Source organism: Micropterus dolomieu, linkage group LG12, assembly GCF_021292245.1.
Source record: "Micropterus dolomieu isolate WLL.071019.BEF.003 ecotype Adirondacks linkage group LG12, ASM2129224v1, whole genome shotgun sequence".
Taxonomy (NCBI): domain Eukaryota; kingdom Metazoa; phylum Chordata; class Actinopteri; order Centrarchiformes; family Centrarchidae; genus Micropterus; species Micropterus dolomieu.
The window spans coordinates 22,574,442-22,596,445 of record NC_060161.1 but is presented as its reverse complement, the minus strand read 5'-3'; the positions used below and the strand labels follow the sequence as shown (position 1 = coordinate 22,596,445).

Here is a 22,004-nt window from a genome sequence, read left to right as displayed (position 1 = left end):
TCACACTGGACTGTGGTCAGAGAGAGGGTCAGAAATGAGAGCTGAACTGATGAACATGTATGTTGTATTTAAGTGTCCCAGTAAGTCCAGTTGACCAGCATGCACAATAACTAGCCTACATGGAATGCAAACATTATTAATTAGTTATACCTTGTCCTACTGTGACAATGTCAAAATGCTATTTCAATGATGATTGCCAAAGTTATGGCTGGATCAGCCTGTTAAGGGGGCCCAGCAGCAAAAATTTGCCCCCATTGAACCCCAAATGCCACATAGGAGACCAGAGCAGACTACACAGGGCAGCTTCATTATATGCTTGGACACCAACCAGCACTCCCATGCTGAAATAATAGTATGCGGCCCCAAATTGTATGTGTCATTTATGTTGCAGTAACTCGATTCTGACACGGGGCCCCTCTACAGGACAGGGTCACAAGATAAGGTCATAATGAAGGACCAGCCTCAGTTGATATTATACGTATGGCGTCAGACAATGTTAATCTGATTACCAAACAAACAAAGGAACTGACAGTGAACCTGGGGGCTCTTGGGGGCCCTAGGGTCTCTGGGGTCCTAGTGCAGCTCAGCTGCATGCTTTGGCTATTTGGTAATCCGGCCTAGGCCAAAGGAATCCAAATATCTAAATTACTCATTAAGATAACGATTCAACAGTGTAAGCAGTGCTCAAGCCTCTTTGATGTATAGTGATGTATGGATTAACACAGATAAAGAGAAAATATTCGTATCCCCAACAACTGGCACAATTATAATATTCTAATCAAGTGTGATTAACTTGAATATAGGTCCTATTGTTTTTTCTTTAATGAACTAAATAAATGAATAGAAACAGGTTTTAATGACTGAATAAACAACAACAACAAAAATCAGCAACGTGAGATATAATCCAGATGAGAAAAATAACAAACTGAGAGCTTATAATAACCTTCGGAGCTTAGTTTTGTTTATGTTTGGAGTTATAAAATCTAATTTTCAGTCACCAAACATTAAAAGTGGCTCTCAGTGAATCTTCAGCCTCACCTGCTGGTCAACACACAGCAGTGCAGACAAACATGGCGGCCCCCGTGAGGACATTGTGCTGTTCAGGTGGGACAGAGGTTATTCTGTAAATCTGTTGTGTGTGAGAGAGAGACCTTTTAAAACCCCAAAAGCTGAGTTTCGTTGCTGTAAATATATAACATCTTCTTGTACCAGTCGCTGATTTAGATGCAGTTGCGTGTTTGAATAACCACCGTAAATACGGTAATGAGTCTCGAGGCTAACGCTGATGCTAACGTCTCTGTCCAGCAAACTCCTGAGGAAAGTAGATTTAAAGTAGACTTTATTATGTTGTGGGTTATTCCTCTGCAAGGTTACTCAGCTAACCCACTCAGGAGAAAAAGAAACCACATAACTGCGTGTTTACTTATTAATTAGAGATGTGTCTCAGCTGTGTTAAAAGGCTTTTGAAATGAGATGTATCACTAATGTGGATTCATACAACCTGATACAAAGAGGGGCCACACATGTAGATCAACATACAGGCAACTTTTAAGTACATAGGGTAATATGCTCAATGATGCTAATACCCCAAACTGTGTGACAAACAATAAGTGTTTAATATGTTTATGAAAGGCTCATAACAAATAATTAAGTCTAATCTAGCAAAGCCCACTCACTTTGTTAGTGTTTTATACTTATCCATGATGAATTAACCTTCTGTTGCAGTAGAATGGCACCCAGAAACAGATACATAAATAAAATTAATCTTGTTTTATTCATTTATTCTTTAATCATTTAAACATCTTAATCAATAGCCTAGCTTGTTGACATTAGTTGATAATAAATGAAGCCATCATAACAAATCATAGGGTAATACGTAATATAAAGTAACCATAGACATATCTTTAGTTAAATTTAATATAATCTATGGATAGTTTAAGAAATATGTTTACAATACTTCATACTGAAATATATCATTACAGTTACAGCAGGGGCATACACTAATAAAACTGTGTTCCAAATTACCAAACTTGTTAGTGAAAATGAGTTTTGTGTCAACTACAACAAAATGGTGAACCGTGCTTTGTCAAAATATCCATCCACACTTAATTTCTTTATACAGAGAGAGTAGACACCCTGAGGAATTCAGAAATGTGTCTGTCATATGTTGGGTGACTTTTTAAAATGTATGACAAGAATGAGGTCACAAGAATTACAAAAACTGTACAGATACAGCTGAATTCAGTGTGGGTGTCTTAACTGTCTGACTTCAGGGGCTGATTTGTCTGTTTTTCAGTGTTGAGGCACTCCAGCCGGCAGCTCAGCACAACATGTGGAGTACAGGCTGGAGAAAAATGGAGGAAAGAGTAAGTTCACTGTTGGTGTTCCTTCTTCCCACTGTGGACACGTTGATGCTGTGTCCCTTTCTTTACTCTTAGTGAGTATGCAGTGCACTCACACTGGAAAAATGACACAAAAAGTCATTGTGGGATAGACTTATTTTGATTGCTAATGTGTATTTGTAACACTTAATGTGTAAAATGTATTTTACCTAAATAATTTTAATAGAAAACGTCGGTTTTCCCAGTGGCGTTCATGTAATGTGACCCAGTGACTCCAAATCAATACCAGTAATTATGCACCAGACAAATAACAGACACCTCTTAATGCCAGATTTTAATACTTCTTCTATTTTATGAATAACTTTTATATGTGTTGTATTGTGACACTGTGACTTCATATCAATACCAAAATGTATCACTGCACTGGAAATAAAAATAGAAGAAGACATAATGAAGATGTGAATCCTATTTGGCCTATGCAATAATAAATAGAATTGTGCTACATGCGACCAAGTCAGGACACTTTTTTATTATTTCTAATATGGGCAAGTCAGTGTGAGTGTATTGAAAACAGTAATTTATTGATATTCAGCCCTCAGCAGTTAAGTGCTGGGAGGTGAGCTAACTGTCCTCCTGCTGCCAACACAGGCTGAGACACATAGTGAGAAGACGCCGCTGGATCCAAGGGGAACATGTGTCCAGATCCTACTAAAACTAATCGCACCAGTAGTTTTCTGCAACATGCCTCTGGGTTAACCTGCTAAAAAATGAGCCCCTATGAGACACAAGTTCTCCCCTTGTCTGTGCAGTGTTATGCTTGGGATCAGGCTGTTTTTGGAGCAACACTGCACAGTAAGCAACAACTAATTTCACGTCCTCATAATGTTTGTGTTTGCCTGCAGACATGGACTTCCCCGAAGCGGCACAGAATATGGCCCCCTGACAGATCTGCCTGATTGGTCGTTTGCAGGTATTTGATTTTTATGTGGAGTCACACATATTAGGAGCAGTTTTCAAGCAACAGAGGCCTAATTCAGAGCTCACGTAATGAGGCAGCGAGGGAGAAGACTTCAACAGAGACGTGATTCACACTTATTGTTTCTATGTAGAGTGAAGGAGTTCACTTGACATTGATCTTAATAAATTCAGGGTAATTTGTTTAGGGAAAACAAGTCTTTATCCTTTTCTCTCTTTCTGGAGATAACAGTGAAAATGTTGTGATCTACTTCTAGCACATTTTGTAACCTCGTGTGTGTGTGTGTGTGTAACTGTTTCTTGTTTGTGTATCTGGACAGATGGACGAGCAGCGCCTCCTCTGAAGGGACAGCTGAGAAGAAAGCAAGAGAGGGAAGTTTTAGCTGTGCGTATCAACACATTTGCCTTTTTTATTTTGTTTTAAAGCATCTACTTATCGCTCTTTCTGTGTTTTTATTACACGCTTTTATCTGTAACCTTGGCGTCCTCTCTTGCAGAGACGTATTGTGATGCTGAACTCGGAGGTGGACAGAGGGATAGAGGCGTGGAGTAAAAAACAGGAAGAGGCTGCAAGAATGCAGGAGCACAAGAAGTCTCTTTTACTCAAACCTAAAGGGAAGCTGTTAATGAAGACAAAATCTCAAAGTTAGAAACATGTCATCGTAATCAAAAACTGCTGCGATCGGTTGATAGTCAGCATATCTAATGTATTTATGATATCCTTGTGGGTTTTCTCCTGCTTCACAGTATGTGTTTTTTACTTTTCATGAATTCCTGCACTAAATGTTTGTTCTGATTTATGCTTTAAATATGAATCAGTTGTCCAGTAAACGAACGTTGGCGTGTATGGATTGTTTATTATCATCATTATTATTATTAGAGTTAATATCTCTCAGCTTCCACTAGAATGCAGTGTTTCTCCTCTGTAAGGCAGTGTGACGCCATTTTGTCTGGTGTTGGACTCAGAGAGGAGTTTTGTTGGGCAGAAGGAGGAAGGGAGGAGCTGGCAAACATAAAGTAGCACTGATTCAGGGCCTAACTGTGTATATATGTGTGTTAGAGGGGGGTTCACACCTTGGCATGCTGCAGTAACTCAGTGGAATTACTCAAAATACATGAAGTTTTTTAGTCAAGTCCACCTCGGGGTAGCAGCTTTGTTAAGTTTAAGTAGAGAGCCAATAAAAAAAGAAACTTCTGTGACACCGTTTCCAGAAAAAAATTCACAATTTTAGTAGCAAGACTGAAAATAAATCTGCTCCAAAAACAACAAACTAAAAGTAAAACATGATTCTTGTTGGTTCTTGGAAAGATTGGGGTGTTTCACACCAAGCTTTGTGTTACTCATTTAAAGCCTCTTGGGTCTTATTTTTCATGGGGCAGCTCTACCTACAGAGGGAGAAGTTTGAATTTCGACTGTACAGTTCTGCAGCCTGGGTGTCTGGAAAGATGATTAGCTGGCTGCGGCCAAGTTGGCAGAAAGTTTCATCCCACCGAATGTGATATTTGACCGGTATCGGTTCACATTTTAAGCCGCACAAAGCCTTAAGCTGCAGAATCACTTGTCTTTTGCATCATCCCAATTTTTAAAAGCAGAAAACACAAATCGGCTACGAGGACGTTGCATGAAATTGAATTCCACCTCTTCTTATGTGTGTCTTTGAAATTGTTTTTGAGCAGCTCCTGCAGGGACTTTTTGTACCCCTTGAAAAACCATTATTGCAACACTGATGAAGTATTTTCAAGAGACTCAAACTGAACTCTGTGTCGTATGCATGTATGGTGTAAAGGGACGCTGAGTAGCTGTGCCTTTGTTAAGTCAGCACTAATTTAGAGTGACTTTGTCTTATAAACAGACTATTTACAAAAAGGCTCTCCTCTCTCCCCCCTCTCGCCATCAGCCCTCTCCCTCATGTATTTCTCCCCCTCCTTCTGCCTCTTTTTATTTTTCTCTCTCTCTCTTTGTCTTGTTGCAGACTTCAGCAAAGCCCCACTGTAATTAAGGCTGCCAGCCGCTGAGTTGCAGATTCTTTTCTGTGGATAGGATGGGAGTTTTCTCCCCCCTCTCCCTCCTCTCCTTGTCTTAACCTTTTTTGAGTGCAGTTGACCAAAGGAGCTGACTGTTGTGTTACAGAGGTGTGGGAGAACACTGAGCATTGAGACATTCTTCATTCGTGCACATTCTCACACCTGCACCATCAAAGACCTCCAACTGCACAAACAGTGATAAATGTAACTCCTCATTCTTTCTCTTTTCACATCCTGCTTTCTCCTCAACAATCCCCCCCCCTTCCTCTCCTCCTCGTGTTGTTTTGGTTTTGGGGAAATGAGAACCAGATGCTTATTGTGCAGAAGTCAGCGATGGAGGGAGGGAGGCTTAGGGTGTTTTAGAAGGATAGGGGGACTCTAGGTGAGGTCAGTCTGGTAGGTTGGAGGGGCGGAGGATGGGGATTAGCTGACATGCTTCTGTAATTTCAACCTCAGACCAGAAACAGGGAGGGTTTCCTGCCAGATACAACTGGGACGGGGGTGCAGGAGGATGAGTTGTGCCCCGGTGCAGAGTTTGTGGAGGGTCTGATTCAGCAACTCGTTCCCAAAGACCGCTCCCTGATCAGGCTGTTCCTGTAGCGCGGGGCACCCTGGCTAGCATGTTTGGCAAAATTACACAGCCTGATCGTTTTGAACTGTGAATGACTGTATGAGAACTGGCACTGCAGGCTGCAATTATCTTTGTTTGTTTCTAGTTGGACAGTAGCCTATACCACATGCAATATGGCTGCCTTGGTAGGATACTTGGGAAATTTGTTTGCTTTTATGCAACTTGATTAATTATTTTTGGCATCAGTAAAATTTATTATTACTCATGGATACTGTCAGTTTGTTAAAATGCTTCTGCAGGAAGGGAGTTTGTTCTGTAGGAGATAAAGATTGTGGCTGCAGTAAGGGAAGACGTAAGATCCTTTACTTAAGTACAAATACACTGATGTAAAAATACTCCATTACAAGTAAAGGTGCTGCATTCAAAATCCCACTTAAGTAAAACTACAGAACTATTTTTAACAAAAGCATTTTTAATATATTTTGCTGAAGGAACTAGTTTTAAATTTTATATACAGTTAGATAGTTGTCCAGTGATTCTCATCCTAGGGGTTGGGCCCCTCCAAAAGGTCACAAAATAAACCTGAGGGATTGTGAGATGATTAATGGGAGAAAACAAAATTATGCTTCACACATTTGAATATATTTATTAGACTTGGCTTTTTTAAATATTGGATAATTTGACCCATTTGGGCCTCAAACTGTTATTTAAATGAAACTATTTGAGAGGTTTAAGGAACTGCTAACAACTCATCTGAAAGGTGACAAGCAGCCCAAAGAACAAGGGGTCACAAGCCAAAAAGACTGGGAATGACTGGTTTAATCTTAACCAATGTGTTGTATTTTATAAGCCTTTCATAGGTCTTTAATGTACAGTCTTGATCTAAAAAAGTTGTTAGTAGCTGTAGCTGCAAGATAAATACAGTGGAATTAAAAGTGCCTTGAAGAAATATAGAGTAGCATGAAAGTGAAATGCTCAAAGTACAAGTTAAGTACCCCCAAATTGTACTTAAGTACTAAGTAAATGTACTTAGTAACTTCCCAGCAAAGCAAGAAAATGAAGAGAAAAAGAAAATATGCCATTAAAGTTACAGTAGAAAGCACATGGTGCCATAATGTAGGTCACCCAAACAAAGTCTCAGGTTGAATTGCAAGCAGCTGTCCTGGCCGCTTCCTGCCTGGCATGGATCAGGAGTGCAGAGAACGATGGTTGTTCCTGCACCGCCCAGCCAGACTGTATGAGTTCAGCACTAAAATGGCTGGAGAAAGGGGGAGAAGGGGCAATAAGCCAAGGACTCTTCTGCGTTCATGTCCGTGACATTCAGGACAACACAAAGAGCAGCTGCTTGGCAGATACGCTTGGTAGCTCCTCCAAACAGATGTCCAGATTACTGCACACAATGGCCAAAATTATGTGAAAAATTTGACTCAGTCTGTGGCGTTTTATAATCTCCCCCGCTGATCAGCAACGTCTTTTTCAACATTAAACATGTTTCTGTCTTGTCTGACTGCTCCTCTGTGTGCACCCACCAAGATGGCATCACCACGACAACTTAAAAGTAAAACAGGGATGTGAGGCAGGAAAAAGAGGGGGGTTTCTGAAAACCCCATACAGGTCTCATGGTTTCATAATTTCCTAGAAAGGAACAGTGACTTCTTAAGAAGGTTGCTGGTTCCTTATGAAATTTGGTTATATTAAAAGTACCAGGGAAATGTTGTTAAAATGATTCACTAACAATTTATTTCTTTTCTGTCCACTTCAGTTAGTTTAATCACACAACATAAAAAATCATAAGAAATAATGCAGATCTTTAAAAATGGACAACCTGGTCAGCTGAAGCTTATAGGAGCCCAAACACTAAGTAAATAATAGACATGTATTTGAAGTACTAACATATTGTCTGGATAAATACTACAAATAAATAAATGTATTATTATAATTATTATATATTATCCAAATAATTGCATAACTGAGAGCATTGGTTCCCAACCTGTGGGTCATGACATCTACTGGATAATATTGCCTCTTTGTCTTCAGGTCAGTTACTCACTTTTTGTTCAGTTTATTCATAAAACCAAAACCAAGTAGACACTTATCCATTTAAAGGGTTTACAACTGTCCACTGACCTAGAGAGAGTTTTAGTCAATGAACAGCAGCATCCAGTCGTTAAGATTTTACATTTTATAGGACAGTTTGCAGTCTGCACACTCTCTTTGTGAATAAACTCAGCACAGTTAATTGTAACTGACGACTTTGTTATTGGTTAATAAACCATTTGATAATGCTTTCTAGATCTGTTGTAAACTATCAGTAAGAACACATTCAGTCTTGTAAAGACTGGTGTGCATCCTTTTCAAATTGGTAATAATCATGTTAAAATATATATGATATTAATAATGTCGGTAATCATCCACTGAGACTAATGGAAACAAACAGAGACAGAGAGAGTGAGGGACAGTTTGGTCAGTGGAGGAGGAAAGCGGGTGAACAGATGTGAGTAGAAAAAACAGAAATAATGGGGTCATTCGGGTCAGCATACAGTATCGTCATGAATCGTATTCTTCAGGTCCACAGCAGCTGTAGCTACTGCTACTTCTAGTGTCTCACTAACCACAAACTGAAATATAGTTAAAGCTTGACCTGTTTACATTCAGTTAAACAATCAAGCTAATTATTAAATCTGTAATAAAGAAAAGAGTAAGTAAGAATAAAATGGTCCCCATAAGTGTTTGAGTATGTTTGATGTTTTTGGATTAATAGTACTAGTGCATTGATGTGCTTGTTGCATTTTACTGTTTAAGGTTAACTACTTTACATAGGCCTACTGTTGGTTAGTGTCGCTGTCAAGTCCACTCAGAAAAACAGGCCTTTCAGATGTCTTCAGCTTTGTACTACACATTTTCCAGCAGATCCAAGGGGGGATGGGAGGGGTTTAATTGTTTATTTAGCTTAAGAAGGAGGAGGATTTGTTCAAAGAGACACTTGATCCTTCAGATTTTGAATGTTTCTGGTCAAAATCACCAAGTTTGGAGATACATGGTTTTTACAGGGAGGGCATAAAATGTGTTATCTGAAAATTAACTAAAGCTGCCAGACTAATGAAGTGGATTAGAAAGTACAATACTTGAGTAAAAGTACTTAGTAACGTTCCACCACTGTCCGTGAAGAAGAAGATTCACAACACTTATCTTCTCCTGTTAAAATACCTTCTTTATTACATTAAGAGCAACCAGTGGAAACCTGCTGCAGTGATGCCACAGTGTACTTCAAGGTATGTCAGTATGCTGTGACATCACTGCTGAATGTTGTTGCTGTCTTGCTCAAGGGCACGTCAACCTCCACTGGTTAGGACCCCATAAGCTAAACTGTGTTTATAAGGCATTTTATATACACTAAAGTCACAAAAAGCACTTAGTATGCAGGACTTTCTAACAGTTAAAAGTGCTAAAAGCTTCACTGTGTATAAGTAACCACATTCATATCATGTATTCTGAAAAATATAATTTACATGAAAGAATGTTTTTTGGGAGACCAAACCGTGGTTGAACACCAACCAGATTTTCAGCAATTTTCTTTTTATGTTTGTGGTTGTTTGCCCTAACCTTGTGGTTTACCCAGGTTGTTGTTGTTTACAGTTACACTGATAGATTTACAGTAAGCGAAGAGTTAAAACAGAGAGCATGGGGAAAAAAGAGGTTGAAGGGGGAGGAGGACAGAGGCAGAGGAAAAAAGAGAAAAAAACAGACCAGAGATACTTGTGGTGAGAGGAGGAGTGGTTTGAGACTGAAGCCTCATAAAAAGAACAATTTTGCAGTGGGTGAGGAAATAAGAGAGAGGGAGGAGAGTGAAGTTTTTTTTTTTGGATAGAAATGCGGAGAGGGAAAAATATCCCCAACCCTATAAAACCATTTCTGTTTAACTGCCCTTCTCACTTCCCTCACCTCACTGCTCCCTTCTGTCTTTGTCTTCACACACTATTCACAATTCATTTTAAGAGGAGAGAGTTGGGGGTAAGCTTTTCTTTGCATATCCCTAAACACACACACACACACACACATACACACACACACACAGTATAGGCACGCGAAGGCTGCAGCCGGGCTGCTTGGCGGAGAGGTTGAGATGTTTCAAGAATACCAGATGCTTGGTTGGAACGCACTTCCCCGAAAAATGTGAACGTTCCATCATTTTTTCCAACTCGTTCCTCGACACATGACCATGGTCCAAAACAACCAGTGGTATGGCGTAACTGTATCCAGACCGCTCCTTCTGTGGCCCTCGAAAAGGCAAAGTCCTGGTCTGTCCTGGTCTGGAGGTCACGAGGTGAAGACACATTGCAGATCACCTTGTCATACATCACTTCTGTTTGTTTTATCTTGTCGGTCTAACTTAACCGTGAAGGTCAGGATCAGGTTATGTGGAGAGCCAAATCTTAAGTGAAAAGTCTGACATACTTTGTATCTCAAGCTTCTGCAAAACGTTTTTTAAGAAGCAACACAGCGTTTTTTATTGCATGCAAATAAAAAACAGAACATATTTTTGCAATATGAATATTCAGATTAATTCACGTTGGTTTGTATTTTTTTTTTCATATATATTTTTTGATACTGTTTTAATAGGTGGAGATTATTGCGGTAAATGTGTTATGAACTGTATGTGAGTTGTAGGAAGAGTAGAGTAGTAATACACAAGAAAACCACACAAAATAACAAAGCACACTTTAAATGCTGGTCTACCTTCTACAACCACTTGACTTTTGAAGTGTAGTGTTGATGGACTGTTGATTATCCTCCAGAGCAGCACATATTGGAGGGAGAGAAGCTAAGGACTAGAAATAAGTGGAACAATTGCAGATGTTGACCTGATTCACAATGGCTGAACCACTGTGAATGACGTAATTATCCAAAAAAACCATGTTTTCTGAACACATCCTCCAACAACTTAACATTTCAATAATAAACGGTAGTTTCCAATTGTGAGATTTTCAAAATAAAACATGGTCCAAAGCTCCAGCTGAATACAACATCAGTCTTGTATCAGGCCATGTTTAGCACAAAATTAGCTTTTGCATACTAACTGTCAAAATACTGTATTATGAACAACATACAATGTAGACTCACTGGCCACTTTATTGGGTAAACCTGTACAATCTCATGCAACAGCTCTGCCATGAAATGTACTTCTACTTCTAACGCCGAAATGTCAGCTTTTCAGGAATTAAGCAAACAGGTGTGCTTTTAGCTTGACCACAGTGGATTTGGGATTTTATGAACAAGGACCATAGGACATTGTTAGATCATAATAATTCTTTATCAACTGAGGTCTAAAAGGGAAAATCAGCAGAGTTCGTCACATGAACACAGTGTAATAAAGCAGCATAGCTTTCAGAATAGCTAATAATAAGAATAAATGGGTTTATTTGTTTGTTTGTTTTTATTTCTGGGGAGTAAAATTTAGTACCACAGATGTGTTTGGCTGAAGGATTGTTAGATGTTGTGATTTGAAAGTTTGTGAATATTCAGGCAGAGATTATGAAAGAATGGGGAAAAATGTATAATTGTTTGTAGAAAATAGTTTAATTTCACTTCATCTAATGAAATACAAAAGTGAAAACAGGCAGGAAAAAATCTCATTCCATTTTATTGATCATCATTATAAATATCATTACCATTATCATTGTTATTAACTAAATGAATTCACCTTCAATTTTGATTTGTGTAAAAAAAGAAGAAGTAAATCAATGAGCACCATCAAAGTTCATAAATAGTATTGCTTGTGCCAACATCCGGGTAATTTCAGGAGTCTCCGAGTAAAACGAAACTGCCTGAACTCACATTTACCCCCCTGATCTTATCTAATTCATCACATGAGTGTAAAATGGGATTCATTTCCATCATTGTCATGTTATGCCTCTGTCCAGCAGGACTCCAAATGACAATATACAAAAGCAAAACAAAAAGAAAAAAGAAGTCATTTTAACTTTACCAGGAGAACAATAATAACAATAACCATACTTATAATAACAACAATTCCACATAACAACGATAATTAAAAATTGCACGATATTGTTGGAAAGTGTACCGCTTACTGACACATTTGGACAAGCAGCTCTGCTCATATCCAACAACAAATGTACTGGAATGTTAGAAAACTCTCATTTCTGAGATAAAATGCTTTTTTAAAAAGAAATATATTTCCCGTCTGACTGCTTGCACTGAAAGAATAGGTTTGCCTGTAAAGTCTGAGTGAATCAGTTATATGTTGTTAGACGTTCTGACGGGGCTGCAGCTGCACTGTCAAGGGGACATTCACCTCCAGCAGCCTCATGTTAAGTCGGACTTTTGTGGACATAATCCTGGTTAAACAGATACTAAATCATAAGTCCTATCTCTCTACGTTCAAAAGTCTGCATCAATCAATACTAACACTGTGCATAAGGGACATTATACTCCATCAAATCCATCCAAAAATGAGGCAGGTGATAATAACTAAAACTGAAGATTAGTCATCTTTGTTTAGCAGATGGGAGAGAATCATCTTGGTAGGTATAATTTTAAAATTCAGTACCTTACTGTGAAAATTATGAGCACTCGTTTAAACAAAAGCCAAAGTGCTCAAACATTGATGTTGTCTAAACACAGACAACAGTACAAGAACTTTGCCTCAATAAAATAGTCCAAATATTGTTTTAAATCTGGACATATCCGATAAAACAATAAGAAAATAAAGGTTATGAATCTGACCAGACAGTTAATGCCAACTTGAAAGTTTTTAATGCTATGTGCAGTAGACACATTTCAGGCAGTACTAAAGAAGTATGAGGTTAGAAACCCAGCCCTACTTAGTGGTAGAGTAGAAATCAAAGAAATGCAGAAAATATTGCATGGTCCAATATCAAAGCTTTCCCAAAATAATGGATTCAAGAGCAAAAAATTTTGAAATGAATGAGTAAAACTCCCCCCAAAAAAACCCATTAGACAGAAAATGTATTTAGAGCAAAAACTCTTAACAGAGATGATGAATTTCTGAGTAAAGAAATGAATCAGACAGCAGTTCAGCTGGAGTCGTCCAGTTAAAGGAGAGGAAGGAAGGAGGGATGTTTTTTTTAATACCTGGGACGTGAGAGAGGAGAGGCGGGAGGGAAGTCGTTGATGAACATGAGTCTCTTTGTATATTTCCCCTTCTTTATGTGAAGTTGTGGGTAATTTGTTAATCTCTGAACATAGAACAGTACGTAGTTAACATACAAATACACATTTTCCTGATTTCAGTTTCTAGGGCCTTTTTTTCTCTCTTTTGTGGCGCATACATACCACCCAAAACTTACACATTGCCCCTGTTCTATCCCCCATTTCTTCATCTTTTCTCCAGTTGCTCTCTCCTCCTCTTCCATATCTTCCCCCTCTGTCAGTTTCCATCTCCACCCGGCCCTCGTTCTCTCTCCCTCCCTTTCTGTCCCACTGTGGCAGTCTGTCAATCACCCCGTCGCTCTGTCTACACCTTGTCCAGGAGGGATCTCTGGCAGTAGAGGAGGCGTCGAGGCGTGCCGTACTTCCTGAAGAACAAAAGCGCTCCCAGAGTGACCACAACCAGCACCAGTAGGAGGAGAGGGATCACCACGGCCACCGGCCCGGCCCCGCTCTGTGACTCGTTCACCTCGATGATGATCACCTCTTCCCGACCCTTCCTGGGCTCCTCGCTTTCGCAGCCCATCCAGTCACTGAGCACAGACTTGGGGTAGCCGGACTCCACCTTCATGTACTGGTTGTTGAACTTCCAGTACTTGTTGGCTTTGTAGAAATATGTGTAAGCTGAGGAAAAGGGGAAAGAGGAAGAGATTAGTTAGTTGAGGCGGTTTTGAGAGTTGCTTTTATTCAAAACACAACACCGCAGTTGTTGTTTGAGCTAGAACTGCTCTATGTCAACAGTAGGGCTGCAAAGTAATATTTTCATTATGGATTAATCTGCCAACTATTTTCTCAGTTAACTAATACATTGTTTGGTGTGCAAAATGTCAGAAAATTGTGAAAATTCCTTGAAAATGCTTGTTTTGTCTGACCAACAGCCCTGAACTCAGTGATATTCAGTTTACTATCACATTAGACAAAGAAAAGCAGCAAATTCTATTATTAATATTTGAGATGATGGATGATTAATTGTCAAAATAGTTGTCAGTCAATTTTCTGACCGTTGACTTTTCAATAACCGACTTGTCTTTTCAGCTGTAACTGTAAACAACACAAAATCCTGGCCAATAGACATCCACATGATCAGTTTAATGAGTGGAAAACTTACATCCATCTTCACTCATGATGGCAGCCTTGATGTTGTCCGGTGCACCGTTCCACATGCTGATGGGCTTTGGATAGCCGCTGTCCACGGTTTGAGTCTGCTCGTTGAAACGGTAGTACCTGCGAATGACACGAAGACAGAACTATTAAGTATGAGAAACTATTTCCCAAAAGAAACAGCTTTACATGATTAACAGATCCAGGGCTGTTGCAGGGGAACACCAAGGTTAAAGTCCTTAGTGTTGATTTGCGGAATGTGGGGTTTTAACATCCCGAGGAGCCATTTATATTCTACAGTTAACCATAAATTACACCTGGTAGTGTTTTAGGCAAATGCTGACATCTTTTAGACTCTGTGTTTACTGTTTCTCTACCAAAATGATATTACTGGCAGTGTATAAGGCTTTAAAAGAGGGCTCCACCGATTTAGCATTAAACTATATATCATCATCAGACTCTTGGTGGGCAGTTAAAAAAAGATTAAAAATAATGCAGCAGAACCAGACATATTTTTTATTTCATGCATTTTTCTCCTTGTCAGAGCTTGTTTGCCTACATTACCCACAATGCAATTGGTCTCCAAACAGTTTGGTCAGAGTTTCAAGTGTGTTATGCTAGTAGTGGCTAATGTAACCTCGAGCTGTTAGCCTCAAGCAGAGATGGGGAGCGTGCTACAGAGCTCTGATAAGACACGCCCAGATTTTTTAAGTTCTCAAATTTGTAGCCTTCAGCCCCAGCTGACGCTGACTCAAGTGACATCACTTGAGGCAATTTATCAGATTTTTTTTGCAGCTCTCTCTGGAGCCACGAAAGAGTTCATACAACTTCTTTCAGCTTGCTTCCCCAAAAACCTGTAGAAACAGACTTTGACGTGTAAAATTGATGGAGTTCCCCTTTAAAAAGCATTTACACCGTCATGCGTCAGGATGGAAAGTTTACACTGGAAATAGACTGTAACTGAAATAATATCACCTTTTGGAGGCTAGTGAAAAGGGGGTGGGGAGATTTTGACTCATGACCTCAGCATTTCTAAAATACTGGCTACGCCCACGATGTTGACCGTGTAATCGTAAAGTCCCTGTCCCAGGAAGGACAAGGTGTGAGTCAGAGGACTGAAATGTAGAAAGCAACCTTCATAACAAGTTCACAGATAAACATGGTAAAAGTACAAGTTATAACAGGTTACTACAACTCAAAAAGTATGAACAGTATTTGTTTGGGAAGAAGGGTAAGAGCATGAATGCTGCAGGAATGCTCCCGCAATGTTTCACAGATAAACTGGGGTCAGATGTCTGTAAAAAATACTGCAACTGCAGTCATTGGTCCTTTAAATGAGGAAGAATAACTTCTTCTAACCTGCCTAACTTTTCTTAAATAACAAATAAGATGTGTGTGTGGTAAACCCTGAAGAGAGACTAACTTAGTGCCTTTGAAGAAGTACGTCTGTCCTGTCGGCGTGTAGAAGAGAGCAGCATCGAGCTTGTCCTTGGGTAGACCGGTGCCCATGTCTGTCAGGCTCTTGGGGGAATCCTTGTCCATGCTGGACTCACTGAAAACCCAGTACCTGTCACCTGGAGATGGAAGAAACAACAACAGGAAGATGAGAAGAAGGGAGATAGAAAACAGATTAGGGGAACGATCAGAGGAATAAAAGAGATGAAAGAAGACCAGTCATAATAGTAAACACATGAAATTCATCAGTGGAGCAGCTGGCAATGACGCAATGGACCCAAATCTGGTTTCAATCTAATCTCAGATGGAATTTACCCTTGAAGAAGACAAATTTTCCATCATCCCTCTCGTAGGCGGCGTTGATGCTTGAGGGAAGACCCTTCCAGAAGTGACTGATGGTCATCGGGTAGCCTGGCAATACCTTGTTATTACGCACACGCCAAAACCACTTGTCCTGCAAACACACACACACACACACACACACACACACACACACACACACACACACACACACACACACACACACACACACACAGATAGATTAGAAGTACAGTCGAATGTATTGAAAGATGGGACTATTCTATCTTCAGTTCAGCAAACATTAATTAAAATGTGTCAGAAAAGGGCAGCCTTTGTTCATTTTATTCTGCAGGCACATGTTAACTAAATACCACCACCTCTAAATATGCTGTACAACCCTGCATATTAATGAAGCAGGTTGTTAAATTCAAGCAGTTTTAATTTCGTAAATGTTGGGTAAAACCTCACAGTGTGATGGGAGCACGAAATAAACAAAAATGTCTTTGAGAGCATCAGTAGGCCTTTTTCATGGGAGACATTTTGACATGTACAGTAGGAAAGGAAAAGCACCGGTTTAATAATAAAATGAAAGATGGCTGAATTCCATTTAGCTTCTTCAGTTTCAGGGTCCTGGTGTTGTGCACGCTGACTAGCAGTCACACCGTCATCTGGTACATTTGAATTGTACCGAGCCACCGTTAATGTTGGCAGTAACGCCTGCTGCGACAGGAGAATGTCTGAGAATGTACCTTAAATACAAACTTTTCCCCTCTCAGGACAGCGATGGTGTCAAAGTGTCCCTCACAGATGTCTGGGCCGTGGTCTGGCTTGTTGGGTTTGGACGGCTTCGTGGGTCGAGGGGGAGGAGGGGGAGCTCCAGACTTGGTTCCTGTGGGAAAGATGTTGTGAGATAGAAGAGTTAAATGGTTAAGTTGGATGAAGACCGCTCAACATAATTCACTATATCTATGCATGCACCAACACTGTGTTGAGTCTCTTCCACCACTTTGGTCCAGACTAAAACATCTAACTACAGAACTGAAATTGTGTCCACCCATTCATTGTTCGCAGAGGATGAATCCTACAAACTTTGGTGATCTCCTGACTTTTCCTCTAGCACCACCACAAGTGAAACATCTCACCAACTATTGGATGACACCATCATCAGGTCAAAATACTTTGGTTCATATAGCCTATTTCCAATAAATTCCCAATTCCCCTCGGAGAACAACCCACCGTATATTGCCTGGATGCCTTTGCGGTCATCATCTGGGAGCTGGAAGTTTTCAGTTTCAAACCACTGGTAGAAGGGGGCCATGATGGCAGAGGGGTCGTTGGAGTGCTCCAGACCCAGAGCATGACCCAGCTCATGGACAGCTACCAGGAACACATCATTACCTTCAGAGAGAGCGAGAAAGATTTCAGTTTAGTGAGTTTTTTGTTTCTACCAGGGCTTCTTCTTCTACACTTCACTGTCTACTCTACTCTCTCTCTCTCACCCCCTTGGTCGGTGTTCCCTGTAGTCCAGGGCTCGGCGAGGTCAAAGTGCGTGTCTCCACCGATGCCGTGTCCAGGGAAGTAAGCATGAGCAAGGAATCCGCCCTCGCCGTCGAAGGGCGTGCTGTCGCCATGAAAGCCCTCTGCGAAGGAGAGCATGATGTCTGCGAACTTGTCGACCTTGTCTCTGATGTGGCTGTAGGGGATCTCTCTGAAGGTCAGCGGGATCACGCTCTCCCACACCTTGAAAGCTTTTCGGATGGCTTCATTTGTGGCTCGCTCGCCAATCTTAGGGGTGTAGTTCTGTATGCTGTTATAACGAACAGAGAGACTGAGATTCAGGTGGATGCAGTGACTCAAAATAACACCGTAAAGAGAGGTGAGAGACCAAGTGAGAAAGTAAAGATTTATTTAGGCTGTATAACACATGTTACAAACAAAAGTTAAATTGCTTCACAATAAAAGCCTTAAGCACAAAACATCAAACATGATAGTCTGTAGATTAGTCTGCAGTCTTGTATTCGGTGTAAAATGGTATAAAAACAAGACTGTATCTTGAATTAATGTAGAACAAAGCAAAACACTGTGATATTATTGAGGAATTTCACTAAGAATTTAACAAAAGCAAAGCAATATGGATATTTCACGTAACATTTTATAGCTCAAACTTGATCAATCATGAAAATCATTTTTAGATGTATATGAATAATAATTAAAATCTTTAGTTGCAGCCCTAAATTACATCCGATCATCACTTGTATAATAAATCAAATTCACATGTAAAACTTTAGTACTAAAAGCCAAAATATTTGTCGGTGTGTACCTGAAGGTCACCTCAGACTTGTCCCACTTCAGACCCTGCACGGCGTATCTCTTCCTTCTTAGGTTGCTTTTCAGCGCCGGGCCAAACTTGTCTGGGACGCCACACCTCGGCCGTCTCATCGCCCTGGAAACAGCACAATAAAATACTATGTACTCAACGATGTAAAATATTCAGACTCCTCTCAAGGACACATTTTTTTTGCAAATAGGGACCTTGCTTACTGTCTTCATTCCTCTTTCAATCTAAAGTCATCATATTATCTGAGACTAAAAACCTTCAGTAATACTTTGTGCAGTTATGTGTTATAAAAACTTTCAATCAGGACTCACTCCATGGTGTTGGAGTCTGTGGAGCCAGTGACAGTCAAACCATAAAACCTCTGCATGGCTGATATCGCTTTTTCAATTGACTTTGGTGAGCGGAGGGCCTGAGCTCTGACGTCACCTGGAGGCAGGTAGCCATACTGCTGCAGCCAAGCCTACGAGAGAGAGACAGAGGAGATAACGAAAATGATGTATATTTGTATGGACAACTATTTCCTTTTGTGTTGGATAAAGCTAATCAGATGTGATATAATTAACAAAAAGTGTATCACATGTCATCTTTATAGTTGGACGCAGTTTCCTTTACTTGTGAACAGTTGGGATAGCTGATCAAGAAGCTATGAAACCACTACAAAATGAATCTGTTGGTGTTTTAATGTGATCCAGTCTTAAATTCACTCCATCAAGATAACATTTCTAAAGGAAAAATTTTTAAACTAAAACTTTGTTTATCCAAAAATAAACTGTCTAGACTAACAAGTTGACCATACATGCATGATAATAAATATATTCTACTAAGTCTGAATAATTCTGGGATTTATTGAACTACAAATACACAAAGAAATATTAATGCATTCATTATCTTCTCCAGAGAACAACCACGTGATGAATGAGACCCTGATCTAATATTACAGTATTTGCTGTACACACACTGACCATCAACAAATGTAATTATTATTATTATTTTATAAAAAAACATGAGCATCTACAACAGTGATTTGGAACAGCCGACTCATACTGTATATTTATATATGTATATTATGAGATACATAAGCTGAAACTTTTATATTACAAACTGCTAAAATATGCAATTACAATCGCTAATTTTTGTAATTTTAAAGACCCAACAATCAATATATTGATCAAGAAAACATAGATACAAAATAACATAAAAAAACAAATCAGGCAGACAAGAAGAAAATTCTTAATCTTGGGAAAATAAATAATAAAAAAAATACTGTATAACATGCCAACAAAAAGATAAACAAATGGAAACTTACATTTATCTGCAAAAAAATATAATAATATTGTTACTATATGAGGCTTTTTTATATACTAAGCAGTAATCAGGAGTTTTGCAACACATAATTACCATCTATTTCTTTGTTTTACTTTCTGGGTTAGTCAGCCTGGTGAAATGCCAGAAACAACACAAAAAACACCTGAAAACATCTTAGAAAACGTCTCAGTCAACAGAAAACAGGGGATTGGCCTCTTGTGTGAACCTGCCGGTGTTTTTATACTTCCAGTCAACTTTCAGAGCTTGTTTGGACCTGCTTTTCTGAGCTTAGATGCAAGACACAGATTGCATGAATAATGGAGAGAAAGGGAGTGAGTGATTGTGTAGGCCTATGTGTGGGTTTTTGTGTGCCAAGCTGAACCTACAAACCCTCCGCTACAGCATCCAACACACACTGCACGTTAAATTTATCGTCCTTTCTTCATGTGACTGTGACATTACCCCGTTTACGAACTCTTAAAAACAAACACCAAATCCTCACATGCCCCCTTGATTTTATGCTGAACTCGTTACGGGAAACTTTGTTGTGGGGTCAGAAGGGACGGGATGAGAGAGAAACTGAAAGCCAAATAAAACACACACTCTGAAAACACTGATGTCATTTCAGTCACGAGGACCCAGAACTCTGTCTAGACTTTCGCAGCCAAAGACAACTGGCGGTCATAATAACGCTGGAAAAAAGTAACATATTCAGCAACATTTGGGTTCCTCAGAACTTGAATTTAAGATCGCCCCGGTCCTCCTCCGCTCTCTCTGTCTGCCCTAATGTCAACCAAAACCACCACTATTTATCTATACACATGAAAGGACAGCCTATTATTTCCACCATCTACTGCTGGTGGTCTATTTGAAGGAGTAGTTCCAACATTTTGGAAAAATACACTTATTTGCTTTCTTGCAGAGAGTCACGGTAGATGAGAAAAGATAGTAGCTGTCCGTTAAATATGAAGCTGGAGCTGGGAGATGGTTAGCTTAGCATAAAGACTGGAAACAGGGGAAACAGCTGGCCTGGCTCTGCACATTTTAAAGTGATAAAGATAACTTTTGATGAACAGCATCCACTGTAGCCACGAAAGACAAATAAGGGATAATAGTTAATGCTAACAGTAAAAGAAGTAGAAAAGAGTCGTCAAGTCAGTGAACTGATGTAGTAATATCCACCGACATCTATGCCCATATGTAAAGTTTGCTAACATTAGCTAACATTAGCCATCATAAGCTACAGGGCAAACCTGAAAGGCTATTGCAGCAAACTCCCTAGTGAGTTAAAGGGTGTGTTTGATTCTACTTTTCATTCATAAGAGGGTGATTATGTTATGTAATGGAAATTTGTCCTTTAGTGAGTCTTCTGAAATAAAGTACAATCCATACATCTTTTAAGGGTTTTATTCTTTGCAAAGGGTCAGACAAACATACAGAGTGCAAAACAGTCTGCAGAGTGTAAGACAAAGAGCCAGTGAAGGAGCAGGTGACTTTATATTACTCAGGAAGCAAAAGAACAAGGGAGTAGTGACCAGCTGTCCTGAGTCGAAGGCCTATCAAGGTCAGTCTGATGAGAAAACTCTCTAACGAGCATCTTTCCAATGGAAAACTTCACCTAGCTGTAACATAATAAAATAATCAAATACCACACAGTGAAACACTGGTCTATTCTGATGAAGCATGCAGGGTGAAACAGTAAACACAGTAAAATATCAAATTTCCATCACAGTTATTTCTTCATTAAAAAGTTACATTGTCTTGCTTTAAATCTCGATAACCAATACACTATATGTGTTTGTTTGAAATCTAACTGTAAAAATAACAAGTGCTTTTCCAGGGGAGTTTAGGTGTGACATACCCTAATGCTGCACACAATTAGAGAGCTTTAGGCATCTATATTATTACAATTGGGCAGAGCCAGGGTATCTGTGTCCAGTCTTTGTGACTGTAGCTTCATATTGAAAGGACAAATATTTGAGTGGTATCTTTCTTCTCATCTCCTGGTTCCCTTTGCTGGAGATGAAGAGGCCTGAATGCATGTTCAGCTGTGTGTTTCCATTGATGTATCTGCACACTAAGAGTTAACGCACATCTTCATCTCCACCACAGATTAAGTCAGTGGAATTACCCTGAATTCCTCCATTACCGTCATCTAAACCTCAGATATCTCTTGCTCCTGCTTTTCTCTTCAAGACTTCCTCCAACAAGTGAAGGGAGAAGCAGTGGGGGCAGGGATTGAAATGTTGCAACTGCATGGGCAGGACTACCTGGCCTTATCCTGCCTGGGCACACACCGCTACTGTTAGTCATGTGGTGGGCAGAGAGGCCAGAGAACAAGGTTCACTTATGACGAACCTGCGGAGAGACGATTTACCCCCTCTTCTCTCCATCTCTGCACCCC

At 39.8% G+C, this 22,004-nt stretch overlaps 2 protein-coding genes across 2 annotated transcripts in view; one reads left to right on the top strand and one right to left on the bottom strand.

Annotated features, from left to right (window-relative positions):
- The first annotated feature begins 1,014 nt into the window (after nt 1-1,014).
- Nucleotides 1,015-4,164, top strand: mrpl52 (mitochondrial ribosomal protein L52). Its single transcript, XM_046064399.1, has 5 exons — nt 1,015-1,104; nt 2,297-2,366; nt 3,245-3,312; nt 3,638-3,702; nt 3,815-4,164. The coding sequence occupies exons 1-5, from the start codon at nt 1,071-1,073 to the stop codon at nt 3,965-3,967; spliced, it is 390 nt and encodes a 129-aa protein (XP_045920355.1). The 5' UTR covers nt 1,015-1,070; the 3' UTR covers nt 3,968-4,164.
- Nucleotides 4,165-11,536: 7,372 nt separating this feature from the next.
- Nucleotides 11,537-22,004, bottom strand: part of mmp14a (matrix metallopeptidase 14a (membrane-inserted)) — a 16,599-nt gene continuing 6,131 nt past the window's right edge. Inside the window, exons 2-10 of the mRNA XM_046064359.1 lie at nt 18,607-18,755; nt 18,278-18,400; nt 17,457-17,764; nt 17,194-17,355; nt 16,707-16,846; nt 15,973-16,111; nt 15,626-15,776; nt 14,210-14,325; nt 11,537-13,725 (exon numbers count right to left, since the gene is read on the bottom strand). Of these exons, the coding sequence (XP_045920315.1) occupies nt 13,409-13,725; nt 14,210-14,325; nt 15,626-15,776; nt 15,973-16,111; nt 16,707-16,846; nt 17,194-17,355; nt 17,457-17,764; nt 18,278-18,400; nt 18,607-18,755 (1,605 nt within the window). The 3' untranslated portion in view covers nt 11,537-13,408. The remainder of the gene's footprint in view (nt 13,726-14,209; nt 14,326-15,625; nt 15,777-15,972; nt 16,112-16,706; nt 16,847-17,193; nt 17,356-17,456; nt 17,765-18,277; nt 18,401-18,606; nt 18,756-22,004) is intronic.

Coding starts and splice junctions, on each gene's coding strand:
- mrpl52 (XM_046064399.1), top strand. CDS start 1,071: ATGGCGGCCCCCGTGAGGACATTGTGCTGTTCAG. Junction 2,367..3,244: donor GGAGAAAAATGGAGGAAAGA/GTAAGTTCACTG, acceptor GTTTGCCTGCAG/ACATGGACTTCCCCGAAGCG. Junction 3,703..3,814: donor AAGAGAGGGAAGTTTTAGCT/GTGCGTATCAAC, acceptor CCTCTCTTGCAG/AGACGTATTGTGATGCTGAA.